We start from the raw sequence: 24,462 nt of genomic DNA on the forward strand, positions 1-24,462 counted from the left end.
AGCGCAGTCATAAATAGCAAGAAATCGGCAAGTAAAGGAAACAGGACAATAAATGCCACAAGATGGCGACAAAGTACTACTTTTTTGACAAAATAAAGCTAAACTTCTACAGCGCTAAAGTAGTAAATAACTAGCTAGCACATCCACGCGTTACATAAGCGCAACTCACAAACTCACACGCACCCGCCCACATAATAGCACGGACATAACATTGCTATTAAACAATCACTTTTAATGGACTGCCTGGTCGCGGTGGCAAATTACAGCCGCAAATGACACATTTAGCCACCCTTAAAAAACATCCAAAGGAAAATGGCCGTGCGGTTGCCAGTGGCAACGGCGCGGCAAACTCCAACTTGTCAGAGTTGTCAGCTAGATTTTTTTCCATTTGGCATTTTTTCACTTTGGAAATTCACCAGAAACTCTGATTCAATTTTTCTTTTTACGTCATCTTATAAGTACATATAAACACGCTCCGCAAACATTCGTCTTTTGAGAGGAAAATTGGTTGCAAATACACAAAAACACATTGTTGAGGTAGGCCAAAGAACACATAATCACACTGACATGTCGACCGAATCATAACGAGATATTTTGAGTGGCAAAGAGATGTTTTCCGCAGAAAAGATACAAAATATACACAATGTAAATAAGAGAAACACACCCAGCTAAATATATCAAATAACACCAAAGAGAAACATGCTCATATAGGCAAGCAATAGTGAGCAGAACTTTTGGGATAATAATACTGCCATCACCTGATTCTTCAAATTCGTACATACAGCATTATCGAATTTATGTTACATCATGATAATTAGATCAATATTTTAACGTGCATGCAGAACACAAAGCACACAGTTCAACAATGGCGCAAAACGTACCGCACAAAATGTTGACAAAAATGAATTGCTGTCTCATATTTTGTTCAAAATATAAAAATAAACACCTGCACATTTTTCAACAAAGCTAAACAAGTCAGTTTGCCACTCGTATTTTTTTACCAAAAAAATCCTGCTAATTGTCGGTGGTATAAAGTGCGGATGATGGTTAAGGCAAAAAAGGTGAAAGCACTTTTGAGTCGAACGTTCACTATGTCATTTCAAGCCAGTTTTGCTCTTGGTATTTTACATTCACAGATACTTTGAAAGACGTTAACGTGTAAATCTAGACATACTTTTTAACAGGCATCTGAGCTGAATTGTTAGCAGTTTTCGCTACATTTAGAAGGAGAGGACCAGATACTTTGAAATGCGGCTAACACGGGCCTGACACTCACCTGGTATCAGTACTTGCCAGTCTCTACTTTTGGGAGCGGTTCCAAATAGGAGATGGATGGGAAGCTGTGAGTTGTTCTTTGCGTATGTGTCCTGCAATTTGCTGGTCCAGCTCTCTTGCCAAAAGTCAGCTCCAGCTCAGCTAACGAGGACAAGAGCACTACAAAACAGACACATGATTGCACCATCCGGACTGCACGGCTCCAAATGGACGCAAAGGTTGCGGTTCTCACCGGTATTTTCAGGTAGGGTGTTGAAAGGGCAGGTTGAGCGTGACCGTGGGCTCCCGGGGTTCAACCGGGCGCCTGTTGGTCATCTCGCACTCATTCTGCCTGGCGTTCTCCTCGTTCATCTGCGACACCTCGGTGGAGGCCGCCTCGAAACCTGGCACGGTGTTGGCCACGTGCACCACGTGGACCTTGTTGCGTCTGTTGTTGCTAAGCAGGCAGCTAAAGACCTTCTTGAAGCCCTTGCGGAAATGCTTGGAGACCAGCGCGTAGACGATGGGGTTGACGCAGGAGTTGGCGTAGGCCATGCAGTGCGACAGCAGACGGAAAGCGTAGGTGACCCGGTTAAAGGGGAAGTCGCCGTACAAGTAGCACAAGATAACCACGTGATAGGGCAGCCAGCAGATGCAGAAGAGCACCGTCACGATGATAATCATCTTGGTCACCTTGCGCTTCGCCCGCTTGGACTCTGACATGCCGTCCAGGGGGTCCACGGCGGTCCACAGGTACTTGATGGTGCGCGTGTACGACAGGCTGACGATCAGCACGGGGATGACGTAGCCGAACAGGAAGGTGCACGTGTCCAGGAGCTTGCGGTCGCGCTCCTCCCAGCCGGGGATGCACACGGTGCTGTTGGCGAAATCGATCAGGTGGTAGTAGCTGAGGTAGGGCCCGGCGAACACCAAGGAGAGGCCCCATATGATCACCATGGCGACAACTGCGTTGCACGGTGTCCTCAGCTCTCGGGAGCGCAGCGGGTAGCGGATGGCCAAGTACCTGTTGACGCACTTTCAATATTAACTCAAGGAAATTAAACTCAATCCTTGTACAGTGTATGTGTGTGTGTGTGTGTGTGTGTGTGTGTGTGTGCGTGCGTGCGTGCGTGCGTGCATGCGTATGATCCCTTGCTACTTCGCGTTTCGTTTATCGTGGCTTCGCTACATCGCAGATTTTTTACCAAATTACAAAAACATTTAAAAGTCAAAATAAAACTTCTAAATTGAGGAAAGATGTGTCTAACCTTTAGGACAATGTAGTATTGCTCCAAATGTTTGTTTACATTCCTTTAGAAGACCGTTTTCGCATGTTAGCACGATCTCGAATTAGCATCTTTCCGCTAACTCGTTAGCCTGCCCAGTACTTTTTGTTGGTGACCGTACTTCGCGGATTTCACTTATCGTGGGTGGTTTTTGGAACCAATTATCCGCGATAAACGAGAGGTTACTGTATATATATATATACGTGTATATATACGTGTGTATATATATATATATATATATATATATATATATATATATATACATATATATATATATATATATATATATATATATATATATATGTATAGTACATACATATATACTATATATATATATATATATATATATATATATATATAGTACATACATATATACTATATATACACACACACACACACACACACACACACAGCCAGCCTAATGGCCATGTCTAATTTGCGACACTCATTATGGCTGAGCACGTACTCCAAATTGAACCGACCCGTATTGACTGGCCCTACACTAGGGGCGGCTTTCCAATGCCCTGGGATGATATTCAATTACGCATCGAGTGTCTCGATGGGCTCGGCCTAATCGTTGTCTGTCAACAAAACACCCCGCTTCGTCCTTCCAATGATAGTGACAGCTGCTCGCTTAATTTCCGCCACTCCCGATCCATGACTCTTCTTCTGTCGATCAATGACCGATCCGCCCCCTTTACCTGTCGACGGAGACGGCGGCCAGCGTGAAGCTGCTGGCGTACATGGTGAGGTTGATGAAGAAGTGCACGGCCTTGCACATGAAAGAGCCGAAGACCCAGCCGTCCAGGGAGTAGATGGTGGCTTGGAAGGGCACGCAGAAAATGATGAAGAAGAAGTCGGCCATGCTCAGGTTGAGGATGAACAGGTTGGTGGTGTTGTAGCCCACCTGGCCGCTGCGCAGCAGCACGGCCAGCACCAGGCTGTTGCCCACCGTGCCCAGCAAGAAGATGAGCGAGAAGACCACCGACACGATCACGCTGGCCGGGTTCGGCGTGTAGCTCCCCGACGCGTTGACCTGCACGCCCGGTCCGGCCAAATCCTCCACGTCGGACATTTTGGGAGTCTATGGCGTAAAATCAGAAATGGGACTTCAGATGACACAGAAGACGATTAAATGTTAAGAGGCGCAACCGCCACAAAAAATCAAAGCCAAGGTCTTCCTCACAAATTCCAATTTCTTTTCGCGCCACTCGAACAGTAGCTCTCGATCCGTCAAGGGCTCTTAAACAGCCGCGTCGAGTATCTGAGCTTTGCGCCTGGAGGTTCCCACGGGGCGTTACTGCGGCTGCACGAGTTGGTCCGCTTGCGAGCGTTCAATTATGTTTAATAACAGACTGTATTCCACCGGCAATTGTGCTCGGGATGACGGGTTGTTCAGTTTCAGGAAGCGGGAGCCATAAAACGTTTCTACCTGTTAGCAATTCCTAGAATCAATGAAAATTCAGTAAGCTCCCTTCCATTGTGGATTCCAGTTTAAAGGTCTCACAATTATTTGTTGTTGTACGGATTGTAACTACATTTGCTTCTGCCTGACAATTATTTTGCCGGTAATTCCACTGTTGGCCACTAGATGGAGGCACACTATTTTGTTCGACATTGTAAATTTGAAAGATTAAAAACATAACTCACTTCACCTCAGTTTAGTTATCTCTGAAGATTACAGAATTAGCAAATTTCTTCAATTCTGCTTTTTAAAACCAACAAAAGTGACGGCTGTAGATTTTATGAATAATTTTTTTATGCATGATTATTGATGTACAACATTTCATCTTATCACCGTCTCAAAATGGTTAAATTTTGATACTGAGGGAAAATAATAAGAGGAGCATCGAGTCCATTTGGCGAGCGAGTAAAGTGAATTTCAATGAGAATGAGCTTTGCTTATGCATACGATTTTGCATAACATGCGTCGCTGTCAGCGACATCGCGATGCTCGGGTCACATTCCAGTCCTGCTTTGATTAAACCGCATGCACGTGCGGCTTTCAGATGGAAATCGTTCACACAGCAGCATTAAACTTTCATCTAACTCTGCGGCACTGCGGGGAATAAAAGGAAGACAACAAACAACCACGCACAAAAGAAATGGAAAGCACTTGATATCGTGAGTCTGGTCTGTTTTTTGGATATTGTAACACTTTAGCCATGCAGAGTAGATTGAGAAAAAAAAACCTGTGCATTTATATTTCATTTTCCTGCACGTGCACAGGTGGGTTCCACACGGAAATGGTCTGAATTGACATTCATCGGTATTAACGACATCTACTGGACTTAGTACTTTGAAGAGGGAATGCTTGGGGAGGGGAAGCAAAGGCATGCAGAGAGGAAGCGATGGGGAATAAAGATACAGATATGTGACAGCATCTCATTTGAAGGAAAGAACAAAGGATGCAAAAGCATCTGCAGGACAAAACTTTACACTTCTGGCCAAAATGCAACATCGCTGTCCGCATGCAACCTACCTGGATGATGAAGACGCTGCAGTCCCGAATCCCTCCGCTGCCTCTCGCTATCTGATTCTTGTTGCTATCCGCTACCCCACCTCACACCCACTCACTCACTCACTTCACAACCCCCCCCACCCATATCGGCAAGGCTCCACTCACGCTTCCCTGCAGGAAGACGAGGGGATGAGGGATGCTGCGATAACACATCTTCCCGGATCTCGGAAAAATGATGATGATGATGTTTGAAGTGTTGCAGCGCACCTTGCTTGAGGCGATCACTGTCTGAGATGACAGCACGCGGTCCGGTTCACTCGGGGGTGGGGTGGGGGGGAAATCTGTAACACAGGAAACAAACAGTGTTGTGAATTTAATTACAGCAGTAGTGACGGATCTGCCTTTAGGTTAGTCATTGAAACAGCGACACTGCGGAAACAATAAACGGGAGCCTTGACTAAATAAAAGACGAGGAGGATGCAGATTATGGAGGATGCAGATTATGTTACTCCATTGGAATGTATGAATGTTAAAATAATTTCGAGTTAACTCTTTTGTTATTCAATATTGCCCATTAAAATGAAAGGAAATACAATCTGTTATGTAAATGAAGCCAGTCAAAACGGGCTCACGACAGTAATATTGCGCACTTTTTGCTGAGGATAAAGAATATATGCCTGAGTATTGTTTAATCATCTCTCTACATCTCCGTCATTTGTGTTCAAATATTTGTCGCTTGGTTTTAACATTGCTTCTCAACAGTACATGCCCAATTATGGTGTTTCCCATTCTGTGTTAGCATTAAGCTAGTAGACTTTAAAAGTACATCTAAATGAGAGTACTTGGATATCTGGCTACTCTGCTCAGGGGTCTCAACCTCATTTTCGCCTCGCTATTGACTTTGCAAGTGAGTCATCCGAGCTCCCGGGCAGTCGACGTGCACTCTCCAGTGAGCTCCAGTATGAGCATAAAGACTTATGGCCGCAGTCCATGGCAACCAACCTGATTGTGACCCTCTAATTGGTGCTTGAGCAGATTTTTATTACCGTCTCAACGCGTGTAAATGACCGGCTGAGTGTACTCGCTGAGGTTGATGCTGTTAACTTGTGACCTGTTAAGAGGTACAACATTTACAACTTGTCATCCATCAGCAACCGGACAGGCTTTTGGCTGAGGATGAATGATGGGTGTGTCTTGGGGATGATTAAAGGTCATTTGCATTTTTCAATGGAAACCAGAAGGTAACCCAAATTCAAATGGCACACAAAGCGTTTGTCCGCCAGGCATGCCATTGTGTAAGATGGAATTGTGAAGGGGGGGGGAAGCAAGCCATATTAGATTCAGGAATACCTCCCGGAGTTGTTTTTATGAGGGTCTCCATGGTAACCAGTCTTGGATTGCTGAGAAAAAGACAACACTAAAACAAAAACGGATTGATTGCAGACGGTGGCCTGATGCTTTTCAAGACATCCAGGAGCCAAGCAAAAAGAGGAAAAAAATAATAATGCTCTGACCTGCGGCCTCAGTGGAAGTTGTGCTAGCGTGGCGAGTTCCGCTCCCCTCGGAGCTAAAAGTCAAACACTAAGGAAATCAATTTGGATTCATGAAGGGGATGGAGGTGGGAGGGCTTCACAATGATGAGATTTGTGCTTCCAATTCCAGTTTGGCTGTGTGAAGTGTCGCTTGCGTGCAAGCAGTCCAATAGCCGCCGTGACCAAAACAAGGCACAGCATCATTATCCTCAAGGCTCAGATAATCATTTCCAGTCAATTTATTGGCCAAAAGCAGCTTTCCCCATTAGTCCAAGAGCACGCTTCATATTGACTCATTTGCTGTACTGTACAAATCAATTGTATACATGCGCCGGGTTTATGTTCCACCTAAGAATATCTCCCAACGGACGCCACCACAGCGTATTAATCAGCGCCTCCGAGGAAATTAGGGAAGCATTTCAGGTAAAAGCTGAAAAGCGACATTAGCTGGACTAGCTGGGCCATTAGTTTCACAACCTGAATTGACCCAAGGAATATATTTGGAACATAAATCTCACATGCACCCCCCCATCCAATAACTTGAAAAGGCAAGAATGAACCTTTTGCAAAGGACATGATTTACTTCTGACGTACTAGTGAGACATTTCGGGCCACTGACTAGAGAAAAAAATTCCGCAGTGACGACACTAAATTTTGCATTATGGCTTTTCATTTGATTCCATTGTTAATGCGGTTTTCACAAAGAGATGACTTTTTTTCCCCCATCTCATACAGATAAAGGCTCACCACAGCAAATTCCAATGCCAGAATTTCACAGTGCAATCCAGATTTTAGAATATCATTACCACAATGATGGCTATGAGTCATCCATGCATTTCTCTCATCTTCAGTCAGAAGAGTTCAGTCTCATCATACATCCCTGGACAATGGAACGTGATTGTAGGCAGGTGCAGTTTTAGCTTCAAGTGTGCATTCAAAATGCATCACACGGAACGTGACAGAGTCCGCCAAGTGGTCAGGAATTTTGCACACAAAAGAAATTCACACAAAAATTAACGTTATAATTGACTCATTTAGGTTCCACACGATTCTAAATTGAGTTGAGCTGACTACTTTTTTGTGTTTAACCAAATACAGTCGTGTAGATGGGTATCTGGAGGTCGGCTTTACTAAATGAATCTATACTGCCATCTACTGTACAAGTATGGGAAAGCCACTATACTGAGCAGGGTGGAAAACAGAATGGATAAGTGTTTGAAATAATTTAATAATTCTTCATAGACTGCAAAATAGCAGTTTGATGATCAGCATATGTATAAAATATATACAGAGCAACTCATTGGCAAAAAAGACAGAACCTGCTGGATGTGTGTGCTTAGTTTTTCAGTGTAGAAGGCGGCAAGCGAGTAACAGTTGATCATTTTGTTGATAAATAAAAACAATCATTGATGCTGGATATTGAGGATCCAGTCTGTGAGGTTGCTGGTGGAATATTACCACAGTTTGGGAAGGGAAAAAAAAAATGGAAAGCGGCAATCTGAGCTTAAGAAAGGCTGCAGTTAGACTGTTTGGACTCTCGGCCCTGAAAGAAAAAGAAGAGATGCTTAGAATCAATTTCTTGAGCCACACGTTTCCCAAATGATTGCAAATTGTCATTCCACCCCGTGGAAAGAAGATAAGGTGCCATGTCGGCCGCATACCTATATGCTAGAACGTTAGTGCTGGCTAACTGTTCCGACTGGTACCTGTTGTCTCTGCTGCTGGCGCCTGTACTCTTCCTCGCTGGCGGCCAGTGCCTGAGCTAGCGCCAGATCCTCCTGCTCCTGCGGACTGAGGCACAAACACACTGAACATGTGCCCATTTGGACTCGCTAACGAAATCCAAAACATATAAAACAAACTACCCTATAATGGAGTAAGGTGCTCACCTGAGGGTAGCCTGTGTGGGAGGTCTGGACTCGGCCAATGACATCTCGAGAGCTCTTTGTAAGGCCTGCTCCTCAGTCTGAAAGCAGGAAAGACTAAAATTGTCACACCGCTCATTAAACGAAGGCCTTACAAAGTTCCTTTGCGTACCATGCCCGCCTGAAAGGACACCGATGGCTGCACCACATTGTGTGCCGATACAGAAGTCGGTATCGGTCTGCTTGTGCTGGAGGACAAAGAGAAGAAACAGCGTGGTCAAATAAATCAAAGAGAGTGGCTCCCTCTAGTGGCAAAATAATTAAATGCAGAATGTAAACAATGGGAAAGCATCCATGCAATTGTATGGGTTTTTTTTCCCTTACTTGCTACTGTGCCCTCTGCTGGCTGCACTGCCACCATTAGAAACTGATCTGGAGTGTCCTGGAGAGGATGAGGCAGAGGAGGAACTCTGAGCTCTCATGAAAGCGGCATGTCTACAACAAAATAGATGACGTGAAATTAGACGAGCAGTGTTCTGAGCGCAACAAGGCATATTATGGCACAAGTACCAACCCGGCTTGGGACAGAGGTTTGCCGTCGCTCTTACAATCGTGGTCGAGCGGGTGCCGGTGTTTAAGACAGTAATTTAGATGACACTGGTCACATGTCACGCGCATCATTTCCTTCTGCTTGCAGCCGCCTTTGGAGCACTTGTTGGTGAATATCTGCAAACAGCAAGTTGAACAAGAACGTCACAGATTGGTTACAGCGAAGCGCATTTTAGTTTGGAGCTACATGGTGTCATGTGCTAACCTTTCTTTTCCGTTGCGCAGGGTCTGATTTACAATCCCGATCGATGTGCTCCCCAACTTTAATATCAGGCATCTCTCCTCTCTTGATGGGAATGGGAATGTTGCACAGTGGGCACACTGGGACCTGGATATCCTGTTTTTGAAGCAGACATCTTGACAAATGTGGACCAATCAATGTAGCGCAAGTAAATTGCACGACATGAAATGTATATGCAGAAATAGATTTCAAATCAGAATTGGGTGCAGTGAAAATCCAACTACACAACTCCGGCTTACCTTTTTGTAAGACGAAGTGCATTTGTGGTGTGCATAAGTGACGTGGTCCTTGCAGAAGATCTCTTGACAGGCATCGCATTTCATGGGAAGGAAGTCTAGCATGACAAAGTATCCTTTTCATTTTCATGCTCATTTAGGAGACATCTACAACTGAGCTGTGCTTACCTACCTAAACGCTTGCAGGTCTTCTCTGAACATTGCTCGCCCAAATCTGGAAACTCCATGGCTTTCAAAGAGAAATCTCTGCTAAAGAAAGAAAACAACTGTGATGATGTAAACACACCGGATGCTAGCTAGCTAGTAGCATGAGCCTCCGTTATGTCAAGTCATCGTTACTTTGCAAACATACAACAAACCTTTGTGTTCGCGATCACATTAGGACGCAAAGCCTCCGAGTTGTACACTACCTCCGATATAACACACATTGGAATTTCCGCCATGAAACAAGAGCAAACTAATCAAAGAAATCACATCGATTTAGAGACAGCATACAGCTCGCTAGCTGGGCCATGCTCACGCAAAAGATTAGCAACTAACTAGGTGAAGAAGTTACATAACCAATATCGACTTAAGTCTTTAAGCAATAACTTAGGGACTAATACGAGGTAATACAACGAATGCCGTTAAATCGCCCACCTAGCATTTCTATTTCACTAATACTTATGCCCTCGCAGCTAGCAAGTGGCTAACAGCAATACTTACAATAGTAGAAGTGATGTTTTCACTCACCAGGTTGAACGTTGTCGTAGTCTTACAAACGTAGAATTTCGGAGAAATCGTAAAATAACCCGTGTCACGTTCAAGGAGCTCCAGACGGCCAACTAACTCCTCCTGGGCCGCTCAACCGTGGATATTTGAGGTGTCTGTCAAAACAAGCTCCGCCTACTAAGCCTCGTCACGGTGACTTGATGTACACGTCATCCGCACTGACGTCATACTTAATGGCCCAAAACGGCCTGGAAAGTTCGAGGAGATACTGGAGTTTTGTTTAGCGTCTAAAACAAAAGGTTATTTTGAGGACATACAGGAAACAAGATTTTCAATCATCTTTTACTGTTCACAATTCCCTCATATTTGATACACTGTGTGTGATGTTATTATGTAGAATCAATATTATGCATATATTATTGACCTACGTCATTTACACTGTTTGAAGTGTACGTAATTAAGTATCCGTACAATTACAACGGATCTTTTAGCAGTACTACCAGTCTAGCACTGTCACTAAATAGCCGCTAGAGGGCGCAATAGCTCCACACCGAAAAGCTCCCTTGAGTAACGCGTTTGTGGCAGGTGATGGGGTCAAGGAGGCTTAACAGCCTGCTCGAAGATCAGTTTTTCAGCAGTCAGATGACATTTAGAATTGCAATGCTTGCTTGGATAGTCAATAAAAATGTGTGTAGTAGCTTTAGATTACACACTAAAAACAAATGGTGGTGGTGGTGGTGGTGGTGTGTGTGTGTGGGGGGGCTCTTCTGTGTTATTTGGTGCAGATTTTCACAAGTTATTCTCTTGGGTTTAGGATATTTTGGTGCAGCGGCAGATGGCTGAGCGACACAACACAATGGGCAACTTTCTCTCCACTAACGTGAGATGCAACCTGGGATGGATGGCCAAGCCAACTTTCCGCTGTGTAAACTACATCTTTCATACTCACGTGTGTGCTTATGCTTATCTTTTTGCCAATTCTTCCAAGACGTCGTGGGTTCAGCGTGACTTGATGCAGAAATACTAAAGGAGGAAAGACGCAAACAAGAGTTTAGATCACTTTTTAAATCACTTCAATAATGTACTACAGTCGATTTTAGTGTCAAAGTTGGCCTTGTCCTCAACCAAATCACAAGATCATAACGAAATGGTGGCTCCAAATTTGCCTCCATTTTATTTTTGAAATCTTTCAGCAGAATGCTTCTAAAGTTAAATCGTAATAAAAAATAATTATAAACAGAGTGCAGCCTTCATCCAGTGCTGTAATTAACAAAATAGGAGAAGGAAGCAGGAGGAAGAAGAGAACAAGTAGGAGGGGGGGGGGGGGGGGGGGAGGGGGGGGCGCGAATGCAAATTATCCCGCACAAAGGCTCCTCACAAATTGGCGTCACCATTTCTCAAATTATATCATTACTATATTTTGAAAATGTTAATCTGTTGAGCGGATTTCCCGGGGGAGTTGAGTAAATTAGTTCTATTTCCGAGGCTGCCCGCCTCTCCGCAGGAAAAGCAGAAGAAAAAAAAAAGGGGGGGGGGGAGGAAGAGGCACGTCGGCGACAAGCACCTCTGATTTGCTGATTACAATTAGACTCCCCACTTTGGGCTCCTTCAAGCATTCATAATTTTCGGCATATTAAGCACGTTTTAGCAAAAGGTGATAAGTCACTTTTAATTGAAATGAAATGATTATTCTAATGGAAGTTTGGTTATTCTTATTATTATTATGAGGAGGAGGCACTAGTCAGGGCAAGCTTCATTTTTTAACATGAAGCGGAGAGAGAGAGAGGAAGATGAGTGCATGGAGGGGTGTGGGGGGGGATTTTGAAGGGCATTAGGGTGTCAGGATTGAATGAGGTAATTTGAAGGGAATTACTTTCTCTTCTATCAGAAATGAACTGAATTAAAAAGTCCAAATCAATCGCTTTCACTTCTCCATTCTACTTTGACAGCGGCACAATTACAGATAATTAGATGGGAGGAAACTTTTAATTGTGGGATTAGAGGCAGAGGCAGAGCGTTTGCAAGGATCAGAGAGAGAGAGAGAGAGAGAGAGAGAGAGAGAGACAGGGATGGAGAACATTTCCAAGCACTTCTTTTATTTTTTTATTTTTTTGGGGGGGTTGTTGTCGCTTTGCTTCGAAATCGAATCAAAGGATTTGGGAGCTTAAAATGGCAACCAGCCTCTCTCTCCTGCTCTCGGTCTGTCTATTTTTTTGTACTGTTTAATTGCAACTGCATCTAGTTCATCCAAATCATCCCGCCAAAAAAAAAAATTAATTTAGATTTAATTCTATAATTATCACCAAATCAAATAATGTGCAACCTAATTTAGATGGTTAAAAATTAACGTGCGTGAAGTTAATTGAGTAATTAAACCCCCTAAACTGCTGCCTATTAATTTGCCCGCCTAATTAAAAATGAATTTGATGCCGTGCATCTTTGTTGGCAGTGGATGGGCATCCCGATAAGGCCTCAACTTGACTTTTTGAGTGCAGGTTGAACAGGTTAACTCCATTTACTGTTAAGCAGGATTCATTGCAGCTCCAGATGCAATCGCATGGATCAAATTTCAACAACAAGCTGCTGAAAGAGCTTATAAGAGCAACAGAAAGTCACTCGTATGGATGCAATATGCAGAAAAAATCACATCAGCCAAGTCGGGCTTAATAAATGATGCAAACTTTTAAGCAGGAATTATAAACTGCACCAAATTGAACTCCGAGCGGCCATTTATTCAAATTAACCTTTGATCTTTCTAACAGCCATAGTGGAAAAAGCCCTAAATGCAGCACCCATGAACTCATATTTATTTGGATCTATATTTAAATAACAATAAATGCAATAAGAGTATGAACCACCATGCAACCCCTAAAAAAATATTTTTGCATGTCTATCTGCCAAAGAAAAGGCATTTGCTACAATGGGAGGAACAAAAAAAGGCAACAAGACAGGGAGGGCAGTGGCTCGCCTCAATGGTGCCCATGTTTGTCTTATCGAGTTAATTAAAGCAAAGAATCTGACAATGTCACCCGTGCACATGTAGAAAAGAAAAAGAACCAATGTCTCTGGGGACTGTCAAAAGATTTTTTTGCCCATCATAAAAATATAGATATGGACCACAAGCAATTAATATTATTATTTTGGGTCTTATATTACGAGATAATTCCTAAGGTCTTATACTGGTACTTAAAAAAAGACTTCAAAAAAAGGAGCTCATTTTCTAGGAGGTAATTCAAATGCATGTGGAGGCTTGTTTTTATGTGCAGTAAAGGGTCAAGTGCAGGAGCGGATTATTTCCTTCCCTCATAATAATATTAATTAAACAATTTGCATGCTAATAAGCTAACAATTATCGCGGCTTCTGTTGAGAGATTCGGGTTATTACAACATGCCAATCCCAGCGTCAAGGGTCACCGAGGAAGAGGAGTGGGTGGGTCTGTGGGGGGTCTCGGGGAGAAGGGGGGTGCACAATTTCAATTCTGATTAAACACCTTGTGACACGTCCACACTTGGCAAACTGAATGCATCACTTGAGGGAATAATGATGTTATTTAGATTGGGCAGCAAGAAGTCTTTTTTTTTAATTGATATGGAAATATTAAATATGGAGAAATAAATCAATAAACGATATAACGATAGCGGATTTGTATGTGCTCTGCATAAAAAAATATGTCAAACAAAGTAAAGGTGTCTGGTGGTGGTGATGGGAGGGGGGGGGGGGGGGGCTCGTTGCGCTAAGCTACCCGCTTGCCTGCTCCCTTCTCCGGGATGCAAGCAGCCCTTCCTCCCGGTGGGTCCCCGGTGTAAGCTGCAATGTAGTTCTTATCAAAGCCCTCTTGTCTTGTTGTGACAGCTCTGATATTGTTTATTGAGGTGGATGTCAGCCTTAATTAGCAATCGATACGGGAGGGGGTGAGAACGGTGTGTGTGGGGGGGGGGGGGACGCGCCTGTGACGTCACCGGCCATTACAGCCTCTCATTGGGTCTCGGATTCCCTACAAACCAGGGCTAATTATCGGGGAGGTTTCATGTGGATAAAGTGGAGCTCATCTCCGCCTTGCACACATCATGCCCCCGCCTCGTCCGCCACATTTGCTTTTGCGTGCTTTTTAAACTTTCGAAAAAAAGCATAACAATCCCACCCCTATATATCACCGGCCCCCCAGCAGACGCCCGCGGGATGATGGACAGCCGAATATTGGAGCCGCCTCACGCCCAGTTCGGAGGCTCCCTCGGCGGCGGCGGAGGCATGGTGGGCTTCCCGTACCACCTGAGCCACCACCACGTCTACGAGCTGGCCGCGGGCCACCAAATCCAGTCAGCCGCTGCCGTCCCTTTTTCCATAGACGGATTACTCAATGGGTCGTGCGCGGCGTCCGTGGGCGGCTCCGGCGGGCTATTGGCGTCTGGTTGCGGGATGAACGGAGACAATCAACCGTACAAACTAACAGGTAGGAGCGTCTCCGCGCTTGCGCGCTTGTTGGGAAATGAGCAATTATCACGCATGACGAGCACAACGAGAATGATTTGCCTTCTAATGCATGCCTTTGGCGTAAAACCATGACGCAAAAAATGACATTCTAAATGCAAAAAAAATATATTGTAAACAAGGAGGCAGACATGTGGCCGCATCCAAGCAGATATTTTGCAAAAATCACGCGGAAAAATTTCCTACAGCATGTTTGTGTGCTTGTGCTGGCAGACTCGGGAGACCTGGACAAGGAGAGCCCAGGCTGCAAGAGACGAAGAACGCGCACAAATTTCACCGGCTGGCAGCTGGAAGAGCTGGAGAAGGCGTTTAACGAGAGCCATTACCCAGACGTGTTTATGAGGGAGGCTCTGGCCCTCAGACTGGACCTCATTGAGTCCAGGGTGCAGGTAGAGTTTTTTAGAAACCGGTTTTCTGGGCTGCAGATTACGATGCAAGTTTGTAGTCATGTAAAAAAAGGATCAAAATGTCCAGTGCTACAGTTCAGCATTTTAAATACATTTTTAAAAATAATGTGCATTTTTCTGCATCATCGGGCCACCTAAAAAAGTGTTATTAATAGTTAATAGTAGTTTAAAATCGTGCTTACAGGCCCCTTTTGGTTTTTAAAAACCTGTGTTATTAAAGAAAAACTCTCAATTTAAATTTGCTATTGCTGAAGTGTAAATATTTTTGTATTTTATATATACATATATAACAAAAATATATGTATATATGTTGCAATAATTAATAGTTGCTCATAATAATTTAAATAGTGTGTTATGGCCTTTTACACACATGACTTGGAACGGGCTATAGGTACAGTTTGTTGTCTTGATATTTATTTTGAAAAAATTATTTATACCTGACATTATAACAGCTCCTCTGTTATTGTCGTGTGTGCACAGATTGGCCAATTAAAAGTCCAATTAAGGACCCGAGCATGTGACAGCAAGAGCAGATAGTTAATTAAAACATTGTCGAGTTTAATTGATTTGTTTTTGGGGGAAATGAATTTAAAAAAAAAAAAAAAAAAAAAAAAAAAAAAAAACGCTTTGTCTCGCTTTACATGCATGCAGGTGTGGTTCCAGAACCGCCGAGCAAAGTGGAGGAAGAAAGAGAACACCAAGAAGGGTCCGGGCCGACCCGCGCACAACGCACACCCGACAACCTGCAGCGGCGAGCCCATGGACCCGGAAGAGATCGCTCGGCGAGAACTGGATCGCCTGGAAAAGAAGAAACGGAAGCAGGAGCGCCGCCTGCTCAAGGCCCAGAACAAGCATTTGCACGGGGATCTATTTCACACGCCGGGATCGGACAGTGACAGCGGCTTGTCTCACGTCACTGACAGCGACCACGGAAGCGGCCAGCGCTTGGACCTCACCAAACCTCTGTGCGACCAGCCGCCTCACTCGCTGCACACGCCGAGCCAAAACCAAAGACACATGGACCAGGACGCTGGCGGCTCCGAGCTCGATTCGAGCGACAGCAGCCACCGATCGAGCCTGTGCTGCGGGACCAACCGAAACTCCGGCTTGCAGAAACTCAACCCGTTCAGCGTGGAAAGCCTCCTATCGGACTCCAGACCCAGGCGCAACTCCGCGCCCTTGCCCGCCTCTCGCCCCCTCATTGGCAAAGGACACTTTCTGCTCTACCCCATCACGCAGCCCCTCGGATTCATCGTCCCCCAGACGGCCTTAAAAAACACTTCGAACCCCGACAGCGGTTCCGAAGAACATCAGGCGGCCGGCATCCACGAGCGCGCAGCCTCTTCCGGGTGCAGGAGCGTCTCCCCGGGCGCCGCGGAAAGAGACCGGGCGGGGTCGGGGTCCAGCAGCCCTGGGACTTTGGGTCATGAACACGGCGCACAATGCGGGAAGGATCATTTAGAGGAAAGTCAAGTAGAATCTTCACCGAACTGTCACGAAAAAACGGAATAAACTCAAGAGGGTAACGAACACCTTAAAATTTAAGGCCAAAGCTCTTACTGTGCCACGTTAGGTTCTCCTCTCCCTTTGAGTGTGAGTGTCTAGATATCATTTTAAACGTGTCAGAAAAAGCAACAACAAAACCCTCAAGAGCTGTTAAAAAAAAAAGAAACGACTATACTATTTATTTACATATGTGAGGCTTTTTTCTTAAATAAATCTATTGTATACAATCACTCCGAAAGCGTGTACGACCTTAAATAGCGGTAACAAGACTTCCGGGTAGGGGGCAGCCAATCACATGAGAGCGTTATTCCTGGAGGAAATTTTCACAGGTTTTAAGTTTCTTCGAGACTTCACACTTATTATTTTTTATTTTTTTAAAAGAGAGAGAGATAATGCATAGCACTGTGTGTAAAAAAACAAGCAAGCAAAAAAAAAAAAAAAAAAAACACGTATTTTGCGTTGGGGCTGTAATGGACTTTGGATGTTTGTTTTTAAATGAAGACAATACTTTCGGGTAGAGTTAGCCAATCATGCTGGGGGGGGTGCACAGTATATATATATATTTTTAATATTAAATAGGTACAATGAGACTTCTATAAGAAAAGCAAATCACATGAGTGCTTTTTCCTTTCTGGGGGAGGATAACCTCGTGTTGTGGGCCTATTTGGCATTGTTTCTAAATGGCAAGAAAATGACTCCCGGGTAGGGTCAGCTAATCACGTGACAGCTTTTTTGGGTGTTTTTATTTTGTTGGGGGGGGGGGGTCTTGTGTTATATTTCTGTATATTAAAGGTAACAACAAGACTTCTTGCTAGGGCCAGTCAATAATGTGCGATTTTCTTCTTCTGGGGAGAAACGCAAGTTGTATTTTATATATTGCCTTAACAAATATATTCATCTATAACACATACACACACAGGCACACATATATCCACACATGCACACACTCCAAAAGATGAAATGAGGTTAGGAGCCTGAGGCAAAAGGGAGCCGCTGCACTCCTGCAGAGTTTTGATATGAAAGTAATTATTTTCCCGGTGGCTACTTTGCGGGGGGAATACGGTTTATTTTAGCTCAAAAAAAAGAGAAGGGGGGATGGTGGTGCGGAGGTGAGGGTGGAGGGGTAGGCTAATACATTACCGATTTGTGGCGATATGAAATCACATAAACTTCCAGGAATAATAGAATTAGCATGAAAAGGCCCGGGTGTCAAATTGAAATAGGAAAATAATAGCCTCGGCAGCTGCGTGCATGTGTGCATTATTGGATCGTGGGGAGGCATTTTCATGAGCTCTCATGCTCACCCCGTGTGTGTGTATGTGTGTGTGTGTGTGTGTGTGCCAGGAGGGGGACCCTTGTGGACAAAAAGGGGGGGGGGGGGGGGGGTGCACATGAAGATAGATGTTCGATGATATCCGCTCATTGTTGTGTCGCCTTCACGTCCATGTCGGGCTCTTATCAGCCTATTGATCACAGCCGGGCTGTAATGTGCCGGCCCGGGCCGAACGTGCCTATTTACAATAGCACAACACATTTGTTCTAATGGGCAAGGCGCTCCCCGGGGATGCCAAGCGGGATCTGGGACATCTGCTACATGCCCCCCCCCACCCTCCTAGGCCGCCCCCTGCTCGCTTCCTTTGCCAATATTGCACAATATCATGTCCAAGACATGTGGAAACCATGTTTTTATTTTTAATAATAATCCAGCACAAAATAGCCAAGCTGGCTTTATGTACATGAACCTTTTGCTGCTTTATTTGCAAATAGGAGAAATAATGAAAGTGCTGAGGCTTTAAGTCATGGCAGGCATATAAAAACATATTTACATAAATTGACACCCTTGCAGCTGTTTGCGCAAGGACTTATTAGGGAGAACATGTGGGGGATTATATGCAGCTTGCTTGCTGCTTATTATGATTTTATTAGCATCATTGGCAATTTATAATGTAATGTCTGAATTTGAAGTTGATTATTTTAGGTGCGATTAAAAATGATCAGTTTTGATTGACACGCTCAGTAAAATAAAAATAGTCATGATTGTTTGTTTGCAGGTGTCAACAGCCAAAATACGGAAGCAAATTATTTTGATTATCGTAAATAGGCACATTTATTCTCCTTGGCAAGATAGAACATTGTAAAATTCATACCTGTGCCAATCAAACGTTTGAAGGCTATTTTATTTTAAATTTATGTTGAGCAGGTGTCTTATAAGAATCACAAAGGCGAGAGGAAAAAAGTGCATTTTTCTTTCTATATTTTTCCTCGCGGCTCCAATTTGCACTCGAATTGAATGTGTATCTGTATTTTATTTATTTTTCCATGCACGCTGCCCTCCGAGGCTATGTGGGACGTGTGCCCAGTTCATCTATAATTCATTAGCAGGCTGAATAGGAGTATCGCTGGCTGCACATTGGTGGCCTTAAGGTGAAATTAGCGATTTGCTTAAGTAGTTAAGCTTTTTCTCGCCCGAGAGCAGCACGCCTGCAATGCTTCAAGAGAACCATCAATCGATGGGGTTGTGCAAAAGAAAAGGAAAAAAAAAAAAAAAAAAGGAGCGGTGTGTCGCCCATGAATCACACTTTATGAATTCAATTTGGGCCCCCGTATAGCCGCAGAAATTTTCAATTTGAACGCCGGGATCATTATGGGGGGAAGAGTGTAAATTGTTTTTGCTCTATTATGCATCGCCGACGCCGTCGTTTTTCTCTCTAATTACGTGGAGGTGTCAGGTCGACCTGTCACGCGGGCGCTGATTTTCAATTTAACTGATCATCGTGCATCCAGACGCACTTGATAAATATGCCATGTCTACCGGCAAGCCTGGAATGCCAAGAGGGCAGGTGTGAGGAGAGGAGGAAGGGGGGGGGGGAGGGGGGAGGGGAGGCGAGGGAGGGGGGGGGGGAGGGGGGAGGGGAGGCGAGGGAGGGGGGGGCAGATCGGCAAAGTAATATTGGGTGGGATGTATGCGGCAATAAGTGCAGATCAGGCAGCTAATTTAGCACCTTATGCTTTTTTTTGGTGCCATTTCCATTTCTCATTTCGAACTCTCAGAGGAGCAGGAGAGGTAGGAGCCCAGAGGCGGGTAGTAAGCTGCATGGCCGTGCACTATCATGTAGGGGGGGGTGTCCAAGAGAGAGGAGGGGGGGTTTACAGACACGCAGCAAAACCCCCCGGCCCCTCACATTTGCCGGCATATAGGATATCAGGATTAATTAAGGCTAATGGACTTTGTGTTAGTTTTATTTAATGGGGACAAATTAATTAAGGCCGTTTGGATGTGTCGTTTGGCGCGCCTGCCAAATAGTAAAAAAATGACAACATTTGCCATAATCAATATCATAAAATCGTGCACACATGAAAGCTCGCTTGCCTCCCCAAAAAAATCAAATGCTACTTGACATTTGGCTTCCACTGCTGCAACTTCAGTCACAACCTTCCTCCCCCTCCCTTCTTTTTTCCCCCTCTTTCTTTTTAGGATTATTTCACACTCCTCCTTCTCATTAATGCGCCGGTGGATTTAATCATGCTTATCTTTCAGGCGCATACCTAGGATAAGCCTCAAATTAACCATCTGCACTGATGATTTTTTGCAGAAAACCATGGAAAAAGACAAAATGGATGTGTGGCATTTGCAAATACAACCTCAATGAAGATAAATTAAAGACAGCCTATTCAGATTTTTATTTTTGTTCCCCCAAATTAAAAAATTCTCAAATTTCACTCAACATGAATGTCAAGATTTACTGAAAAATGGTAAGACATCCACTATTTTAAGAAATCATCTTGAGGGCAGAAGTGAGACGCAGTGTAATAATATAAATTTCACATTTGATGACCATTTGCCATGAATAACATCCGGCGAGCACACACGAAGCAAATAATATTCTCATCTAAATGATCCATACCAATTGAAAATAAATACTGTGGTTTTACACATAAATAGCATTTTTTTAGGGGGGGTTGAACATGCTGTGGCTGATGGGGTGAGGGTTGGGAGGGCGACTTTGAAATAAATATTAAGCAATCGGAAGTAATTTGAAATTTTTGAAATAAAGCAAACATCAAGAGAACGGAATTCTTGAATAACTGTAAATTGAGGAGTCCATGTATGTGGGGAAAATGGCCATATTTGAGTGGATGACAACTCAAAAGAGTGTGTGGAGAAAATAGGGGAGGGGGTGAGGGAGGGAGGGGGCGGGCTTTAAGAGTTGACAGTTTTGCACGGGGAACGAACGGCGAGTTACACTCCTGTTGTGATTGCTCGGCGTGTTTTCCCCTCGCTCGTCTTCCAGCTGGCGGCCTGACAGAGCTCGAGAGGCGACGAGACACAAACACAAACAAAAGTAGCAGGCGTACATACACGTCAAAACATAATACACTCAAATCATTCTGCATACATAAAACTGGATTTATTTATTTTTTAAGAAAAACTGCAACATTGCTAAATAAAAAAAAAAGCTACAATACCCACAATGCAGTTTAATTGGGAGCTGTTTAAAACTTTCGGAGGCCTTAATGGAGCTAAAAAAATAAATAAAATACAAACGCAGTAACAATGTCGCTGTTAAGTGACCAGCTCGTTATTATCTTTGCATTGACTCACATGAGCCTGTGTATAGAATCCTACATATATAGATCAAGCGCATATCTGCAGCAATTAGCACCTTTTCTCGTGTTTGCCATTAGGAAATCTGTGCTTCGTAATTGACTTCACTTTAGTTAAGTACCGGTTTATTTATCGGCTCGGACCTTCACCGTAAATGGAGTCAATTAAAAGCCACTCTTCTGTCTGATAGAAATCAAAGCGCCAAAGCCTGTTATGAAAAGACGATTAGTCTAAACGGAGACATTTCCTGCTCTTTAGTGGCCGATAAAATGATCAGGAGAACCTTCTGCCCCAAAATGGAGTTTTTTAAAAACTCTGCTTTACAGCATGGAGGAAGTAGAGAAACGACAACTACTATGTCTCACTTCCATTTACTCTAAAAGGAGGACAAATTAGCACAAGCGACCTCCAAGTCCCAGTTTGGGATGTAAGCTATTTGTTTCTTTTTTTCATCCGATCAATGCGAATCACCAAGTTTGCCGGAGTCGCACGCAACGAACCCCGGAGAACATCCTGAGGTGCAGCCTTGAAAGCTTTGCAAGAATCAAACTGTCGTTTGGTCAATAGCGAAAAGGAATAGGGGGAGCATCAAGCGATGTGTCTGATCCGAGCGACGGTGGCATCCATGTGGGCCTCGGGCAATCGGTGTGTTGTCTCGAATATCGATAAGCGTGTACAGCGCCATCACAGCGGGGTTAAATCAGTGGGACAAATGTGGAAGTTTGACTTCACACCTGGATGCAAACCAAATCCAGCAAGCTTTTCTCTCTATCAACTTTAGGTAAATACGTGAAATGGTGATTTTCATAAAAGGTAACACCCAACCAATTAGTTGACTAGTCAATGACATACAGAGGAATTTTGTCTGGCAAACATTGTGACAGTTTTTATAAGTCTGTGCAGGCCCAAAAATATTCATTTAATAATTGACTTGAGGGTTATTATTATTATACTCACACCTTATAACATAAGACACATATAATCACATTTAAATACCCCCCACCAAAAAAAATATGTAACAAAAAAATTTTTGCCGATTTTTGCCGATTTTTCTCCCTGTCAAAGTGAAATAATATAGGACAAAGTATCGTTAAACAGTCATTTCTGGCTGCAAATTTTATCTTTAATTATTATGTGTATTTAAGGACCAGAAATATCTGACACATTAGTTATTTTTTAAAGGAAACGGCCCATTAATCATTTATTGCAATCTTATTCAGTCAAATATCGCAAATGGCGTCAGCCTCAAAACACCCATCTCAGCCACCCGAGTTAAGATTGAAAGTCTTCCTTGGAAGTGTCTGTGCAGACGGCATCCGTGATTGAGTGGGAGCATATAAGCCATTTAGCGAAACACACCCGCACGCGCGATCCTGGCGCCGTGTAAATGTTGTCATCGGCGGCTTAGCGCTCGCTGGTGATTTGTATGAAAGAGACGAGTCTTTTCCTTTTGCCGACTTCCCGGGGAATCTTTGCCCCGGAGGTTAATAAAGCGTGAAGTGTGAAAAACTTGCCGAGATGGGATGAGTTAAACACCAGCTTCAAACCTTCGTGCGCTACTGTCTACATTTATTTGTGTGCGTTTTGCTCTTTTAGAAGAAGACTTAAGTCCGTCGGACATCTGCTGCCACCGGCGGCGACGGCGACCACGTGAATGCAGAGTGTGACGAGAGTCGAGCAACACTTCCCATTTGTTTTACTATTTAACAGTAAATAAATATGACTGTGAAATTACAGCTAGTGTCGTAAGTCGCTGCCACCACAGCAAACACTTAAAAGAAAAAAATGCTCAAAAATTGCTGATATACTTCCTTCAATGGAGAATTTTATTTGGCCCTCCTTTTAAATAAAAAAAAAGTTTTCCAAGTAATTTTTTTTTTTTTAAATTCTAATACAAAAACTTTGATTGACAGAAGCTCTGCAGTGAGTCAGTGCAGTTCACACTTTGACCTCCATCATGGATACGGCGCACACCTAAAGGAGAAACTTGACTTCGACATTTTTGGCCGCAATTAAAAACGCCCTGACAAGAGCGGCAAGGCGAGAGGGAGTCCGAGACGTTCACAATTAAAGCGCTCCTGCAAACCTTCGGAACACCGTGGAGGCCAAGACCTCACATCGCGCTATTACATGCACATTATTTAATCCCCCAGCTCTGCCTGCTAACTACTGACATGTACACGCTCTGTCATGAAGCTCAGGGACAGGAGCAGATATTCCACTCCTGGCGCACTTTTTCATTTAATGGCCTTTCGGGGGCAGGGTGTTCAACTGGGCCTGAAAATATAAATAAATAAGTAGTTGAAAATGTTTAATGACTTAGGAATTTGACAGTGGCCCAACAGAGTGGCCCACCCTGCCCACCTTTTATGGTCAACCCTGTGACGCAAGTTGGGGAAAAAAAACAAAAACAACACAAACCCTGCCTCGGTCTCGATCCTATTCTGCCGAGGCAGCAAGCAAATGAAAGGTGATAACAGGACACAATCGATGGCGCTTACCTCTCGGAGGTGTGAGCACATCCATCAGCCGCGGCGAGGACGACCCGGGAGCCCGAAGCTTTATTGACGGCGTGAGGGGGAACCTGCGGAGAGAACATTTTAACACATGCAAGGTTTATTTAGCTGCTATTGACCAGGCACTAGAACTTTCAAAGTAAAGAATTACTTGGATGTAAACATTTGCTTAAACAAAAAAAAAAGCTACTTTGGAGAAATTCATACATCCACTTTGCCTGTCTTCCTCAAGCATAATGTTGATATACTAAAAGAATAACTTGGACGTGAAACATTTGATTAAACAAAAAAAAAAAGCTACTTTGGAGAAATACAGACATCCACTTTGCCTGTCTTAATGTTAATATACTAACCAAGTTTTGTATGTAATATAAAACATACAAGTAGAAGAATTACTGTTAGCATAATGAAAAATTAGTCAGCTAGCTTAATGCTCATACAGAAACACATATCAGAAACAGGTATTTGAACATATAATGTGCAGCAACACAATTAGACATTGACGCAGTCATATATTTATTCTCTCAATCATTTCGATGGGGAAAGATGATTTTTGATACGAGCGAACTATGCTAGGCGCGTAAATTCCCCCCCGCGGGATTGCTATGCTACGTTGCGATGCACGCAGTCTGCGCAGTGATTAAATCTTTGTATGCGTTTGAGGTAAGTAGACGTCAGTCAATCTCATAATTGACTTGTATTAGCATGTTATTCTGGAAACACCTCCATTAACATGTTAATTA

At 43.7% G+C, this 24,462-nt stretch overlaps 3 protein-coding genes across 5 annotated transcripts; 1 reads left to right on the forward strand and 2 right to left on the reverse strand.

The window, feature by feature from the left end:
• Positions 1-211: 211 nt before the first annotated feature.
• On the reverse strand, positions 212-23,753 carry galr2b (galanin receptor 2b). The gene is made up of 6 exons (XM_088357578.1): positions 23,705-23,753; positions 5,269-5,342; positions 5,023-5,172; positions 3,242-3,624; positions 1,508-2,278; positions 212-1,434 (listed from the first exon to the last, which is right to left on the reverse strand). The coding sequence occupies exons 4-5, from the start codon at positions 3,613-3,615 to the stop codon at positions 1,516-1,518; spliced, it is 1,137 nt and encodes a 378-aa protein (XP_088213704.1). The 5' UTR covers positions 3,616-3,624; positions 5,023-5,172; positions 5,269-5,342; positions 23,705-23,753; the 3' UTR covers positions 212-1,434; positions 1,508-1,515.
• Positions 7,742-10,383, reverse strand: zfand2a (zinc finger, AN1-type domain 2A). 3 transcript variants are annotated; one of them, XM_088357580.1, is made up of 10 exons: positions 10,217-10,383; positions 9,657-9,733; positions 9,488-9,582; positions 9,213-9,344; positions 8,973-9,124; positions 8,783-8,893; positions 8,571-8,646; positions 8,423-8,499; positions 8,240-8,324; positions 7,742-8,076 (listed from the first exon to the last, which is right to left on the reverse strand). In XM_088357580.1, exons 2-10 carry the CDS (start codon positions 9,709-9,711, stop codon positions 8,038-8,040), a joined length of 822 nt encoding a protein of 273 aa, XP_088213706.1. In that variant the 5' UTR covers positions 9,712-9,733; positions 10,217-10,383; the 3' UTR covers positions 7,742-8,037. The 3 variants fall into 3 exon arrangements, with proteins under 3 accessions (XP_088213706.1, XP_088213708.1, XP_088213707.1); XM_088357582.1 differs by having other exon boundaries at positions 8,195-8,324; XM_088357581.1 differs by having other exon boundaries at positions 9,657-9,730; positions 10,217-10,381.
• Positions 14,225-17,023, forward strand: uncx (UNC homeobox). Its single transcript, XM_088357833.1, has 3 exons — positions 14,225-14,646; positions 14,898-15,073; positions 15,743-17,023. The coding sequence occupies exons 1-3, from the start codon at positions 14,376-14,378 to the stop codon at positions 16,601-16,603; spliced, it is 1,308 nt and encodes a 435-aa protein (XP_088213959.1). The 5' UTR covers positions 14,225-14,375; the 3' UTR covers positions 16,604-17,023.
• Positions 23,754-24,462: the final 709 nt, after the last annotated feature.

The sequence above is a fragment of the Syngnathus floridae genome, chromosome 17 (assembly GCF_059516105.1).
Source record: "Syngnathus floridae isolate MCC-2025c chromosome 17, RoL_Sflo_1.0, whole genome shotgun sequence".
Lineage (NCBI taxonomy): Eukaryota > Metazoa > Chordata > Actinopteri > Syngnathiformes > Syngnathidae > Syngnathus > Syngnathus floridae.

Bases quoted from the DNA above. Each gene is read 5' to 3' on its own strand.
- galr2b (XM_088357578.1), bottom strand. From the start codon at position 3,615: ATGTCCGACGTGGAGGATTTGGCCGGACCGGGCGTGCAGGTCAACGCG. The intron at 2,279-3,241 runs GTAAAGGGGGCG...GTGCGTCAACAG, and splicing joins GCCGCCGTCTCCGTCGACAG to GTACTTGGCCATCCGCTACC.
- zfand2a (XM_088357580.1), bottom strand. From the start codon at position 9,711: ATGGAGTTTCCAGATTTGGGCGAGCAATGTTCAGAGAAGACCTGCAAG. The intron at 8,647-8,782 runs GTAAGGGAAAAA...TTTGTCCTCCAG, and splicing joins AGCAGAGGGCACAGTAGCAA to CACAAGCAGACCGATACCGA. The intron at 8,077-8,239 runs GTACCAGTCGGA...TTTTTCTTTCAG, and splicing joins GCCAGCAGCAGAGACAACAG to GGCCGAGAGTCCAAACAGTC.
- uncx (XM_088357833.1), top strand. From the start codon at position 14,376: ATGATGGACAGCCGAATATTGGAGCCGCCTCACGCCCAGTTCGGAGGC. The intron at 14,647-14,897 runs GTAGGAGCGTCT...TTGTGCTGGCAG, and splicing joins TCAACCGTACAAACTAACAG to ACTCGGGAGACCTGGACAAG. The intron at 15,074-15,742 runs GTAGAGTTTTTT...ACATGCATGCAG, and splicing joins TCATTGAGTCCAGGGTGCAG to GTGTGGTTCCAGAACCGCCG.